This window comes from Cryptomeria japonica, chromosome 9 (assembly GCF_030272615.1).
Source record: "Cryptomeria japonica chromosome 9, Sugi_1.0, whole genome shotgun sequence".
NCBI classification, from domain to species: domain Eukaryota; kingdom Viridiplantae; phylum Streptophyta; class Pinopsida; order Cupressales; family Cupressaceae; genus Cryptomeria; species Cryptomeria japonica.
In genome coordinates, this window is record NC_081413.1 from 112,068,008 (window position 1) to 112,072,244 (window position 4,237).

Here is a 4,237-nt window from a genome sequence, read left to right on the forward strand (position 1 = left end):
TAAAATTGTCCAAATTTTAATACATATATTGGTTCAAATTTGATGCATAGTTTTGGGTATTTTCAAAAATTAATTTTCAAATCTTTGGGTGTAGATTTTTTGATATTTTCTAACCTATAATGGCCATGCATTTCATGCAAATCAAATAGCTTCAATAATTGATAAAATTTATGTTTGATTTGTACAAATTTTAATCAATTCCTGAGGTTTTAAATTTATAAATGTTTTAACTTGGACATTATAGTGGTATAAAATCTATGATCTTCCTAGTTTTAGATAAAAGAGGTTTTGAAAAGGATATAAACCTTTTAAAAATCATGAAAGAAAGGAAAAATCTCCATGAACAAAGTGGGACAATTAATATTCAACTATCAAAATGCAACATATTTGTAATAATGATGTCAAGAATAAACAAAAAAAGAAATAAACAATTAATTATACATATACCTAACAATTCTCACACCCTTAGTCAAGTGTGGGATTGCGAAATAAATTCTGATATATCTTTATTCCTTCTTTAAAAAAACAATGAAGGAATGAATGAATTATAATTTGTTTAATTAATTCATACTGAAAGTTTAATATATTAACCCTTTCAAGACGAAAATATGAAAATGTTGAGTTAAAATACAAGAACAAAATTTAGATGTCTATACAAATAATTAAAAAAGCTTATAAAAACTTATCTTACAAACAATACATGCATTGTAAACACACATGAACATATCCTACGGTGCCTCTCAAACTGTTTCACACCTTGCTAACTATCTTAACAATTATGAAATCCTATGCATAGAAATGGTTTAAATTAGGGTTAGAAAATGTTGTAAGCCAAAAAACAAAATGCAGACAAACTGAGCAAAAACAAATCGGGCATGTTTTTGGCAAATGAATACCAAACATTGAAAAACTTTGTGCAATTATTTATTATCTCAATCAAGGGAGATTTCAAACAAGTCCGAGTCATTCTGAAAAGATAGATGGTGGTTGTCTTGCAGATGTGAAGTGAAACACCTTATATTTTCATCAATTCTCATGGAGAAAAGATCACTACTGTCCTCACAAAAAGATGTTGATGATAGATGGTTTACCCGATTGCTGGGGAGAAGTCTTCTGAAACATGGATCAGCCACCCTTTGTTCATTGGCTGCCAAAAATTTGAATGGGATCTGCCCCAAATTTACTAATACAGTCACATCATAGTTGGCTGCAATTGTTGGATACAGAGGATTGTTGAATTCATCTGAGTTGCAGGTTAGAGAGTAAATTTGCTCACTGTTCAATGTGTAAAAGACTTTCCTGTTTGCTGGATCAAAACCACATCCAATGACAGTGTTTACACCACCCCAAGCCCGATTTGCAGAAGCTGGTTTATCTTGTTTTTGATCGCCATCCAGATGAACCATTCCTGCACCAAAACCCACATTCAAATTTATTTCAGAATCAAAATCCTTGTCAGTGTTTATGGTTTGAGGATTTGAATCAAACATTTCAATTTTTATGATTAAAAATACATTCTTTTTTATTGTGTATAGCTTCTGGCATAAACTGTGTGAATTTATTTTTTCTACGTTTCGGATCAAACTCTATGATCCATCATAGAAAGAAGAGAGCAAGACAAGAGAAAAGATCTATTGATCCATCATCAAGAGAGCAAGACAAAGAAAATAGGAGCTATTGATCCATCATTAGAAAGAAAAGAGCGAGACAAAAGAAAAGAGGAGCTATGATCTATCATCATGAAGAAGAGAGCAAGACAAAAATAAAGAGCTATTCTTTTCCCTTGCCGTACTCTCTTTTTCTTAAGTTTGATCGAAGAAATAAATTCACAGAGTTTATAACAGAAGCTATGCAAAAATTCACAATAACAACATGGACTGTGGAAATCATATGACTACAATTCATTCTTTTTTATCAAAATTCAACTTTTATACAGTTAAAAAAGAACATTGAATTTCTCTGAATCAATTTCTATGTACCAGAATCTCAAATAGCTTCAATTCAATCAAATTAGGATACCCACGAACTGCATGCAAATCAATTTAAAACTAAATTGGTATACAGAACAGAATGCTTTGAAAGAGAAGCAACTGACCGTTTAGAAATACAAATCCAGTGGAATGAAACCCAACAGACCCTTGCTCACAACCTGGTAGCCGATATAGAGCAGTGCCTCCAACTGCAAGCCCCACAGATATAACCTTAGGAATTCCCACATGTTCCATACTATTGAATTGAAAATGGTTGCTCTTTAAACTGTTTCTGGGATTCTGCACCTCAACATCTTCTTTACAATTGGGACTTAATGTTGTGGATCTCATTTCAGAGCTCATATGCTGCAAATGGATCTCCGAATTGGAGAACTGTTTTAATAATTTAACCTCAAAATCATCACCAAAATTCTTGGAACAAAACAAATTCCCAGCTTGTTCTCCATCCTCTGCCAAGATTGTAATTTCAAAATAGGCCACCTGGGGAAAAGATTGTGGTCCTGGGAGAGGCAATGCAGCCTGCACAGACTGAACAGGCAACAACAAATTTATGTTTTTCACAGTGTTTATTCCTGGATTCAATCTAATTTTCTGCAGGCAAGTAACCCTTGATCCCATTTCCCAGCTGATTTCAGGTTCAACTCCTCCTCTGTAAGAAAACCTGTTATAGAGACCCCACAAATTGCTGGGAAATGAAGGAGTGCATGTTTTGATGAATCCAAATGTGATCCACCCATGCTCAATTGCCTCTGAAACTAATGAAGGATGATTATTCCAACAGAAGCCCTGTAGAGGATAACGATGACTGTAACTGTAACTTTTCCTCCAAGGGCTACTAACTCTACTGCACTGTTTCAGATTAGGTTTAGTGTAAATCTCTCTTAATGTTTTGAGGCTCCCATTTGAATTCCTCCTACTTTTACCAAGAGCTTCCTCTAAATTCAATTTCATACTCAAATGCCCATATAATGACATGAAAAGGATACATGCAAAGGCCATACCTGCTGGCAGGCCTATTGCCAATATAATTATCCATGGCTGCATTGAAAAAAACTAACTTGTTATTAGTTCAACAAGATCATATTTTAAGGCAGTTTCATGATCAATTCAACATAACTAATTTTTTCCCATTGTAATTTTGATCATCACATATCCTGGAAACTTGTTGAAGATCTAAGGCTTATGTGGAAAGCAAGAAGGGAGATTGTTGTAGTATCTAATAATAAAGGAAATACACATCTAAGGCTTATTAGGGAGGAGGAGTACTGGATGGTTAAGGCACAAATATTGATATAAAATGTGTGGCTGCCATTATCATGCAAGTCAATTGTCTCTATGATTCTGTTGTGATTTGACTACAAATGATGAATATAACAAACTAAGTTGCACAAATGTTAATTTCTTCATTGAAAAAAGTGCACAATTTGTTCTTGAAGAATCTGTTATCTCCTGATGACAGTTTTCTTTGTTTAGTTCTATAACATGCACAGAGCATATCACGGTACAATTTTGACTGCAGGAGCTGGATTTGGTTGGCCATTATTTGGGAATTTTTTAGTAGAATTGCAAATACACTGACGTGCTTATACATGCACATATGCTCGCATGATCATCGAGAGTTTACAACTAAACATAAACATTAGTTATCAAAAGCTTGTATTTGAGATTAAATATTAGTTTATCAGGAGTTTATCAGGAGTTTACAGAAGTGTAAAATATTGAGTGGAGTTAAAAACTAGTTTAAAAAGGAGCGTCTATTCTCCATACAAAATAGCAATTATCAAAAAAACAAAATCACGTAATTTCTACCGATTCGATCCTCTTAATCTGCCTTCTCAATGTTGTAAATATGCAAAAAAACGCTGAAAAATAATTGTATTATGCAAATTACAATTGTATTATAAACAATTTTTTTCTTCAATTAATAATAATAACGGTTTTAGTTAACTATTTAATTTTATATATTAATATATATTATATTCATGTAATTGTTTATTTATTTTTGTGTCTATTTTGGTGGGAATGTGTTAATGTAATAATATATTAATAAATGGTCTGTTATACTTTTGTATTATGTTTGGCTCATGACATCTCTATTTATTTTGATTTAACCTTTTATTTGCACACACTTTCATACATGTTTTTATAACCTTGAAATTATCACTTTATCCATGTTACTCGCAATCGACCTAGCTCAATCTCCAAGAATGAAAGAATGACCAAAAAATTCAAATGTTCAAAATTAA

The 4,237-nt window shown here is 32.4% G+C and overlaps 1 protein-coding gene across 1 annotated transcript; it reads right to left on the bottom strand.

Annotated features, from left to right (window-relative positions):
- Nucleotides 1-931: 931 nt before the first annotated feature.
- LOC131062743 (uncharacterized) lies at nt 932-3,249 on the bottom strand. Its single transcript, XM_057996465.2, has 2 exons — nt 2,096-3,249; nt 932-1,408 (listed from the first exon to the last, which is right to left on the bottom strand). The coding sequence occupies exons 1-2, from the start codon at nt 3,033-3,035 to the stop codon at nt 933-935; spliced, it is 1,416 nt and encodes a 471-aa protein (XP_057852448.1). The 5' UTR covers nt 3,036-3,249; the 3' UTR covers nt 932.
- Between the last annotated feature and the right edge of the window lie 988 nt (nt 3,250-4,237).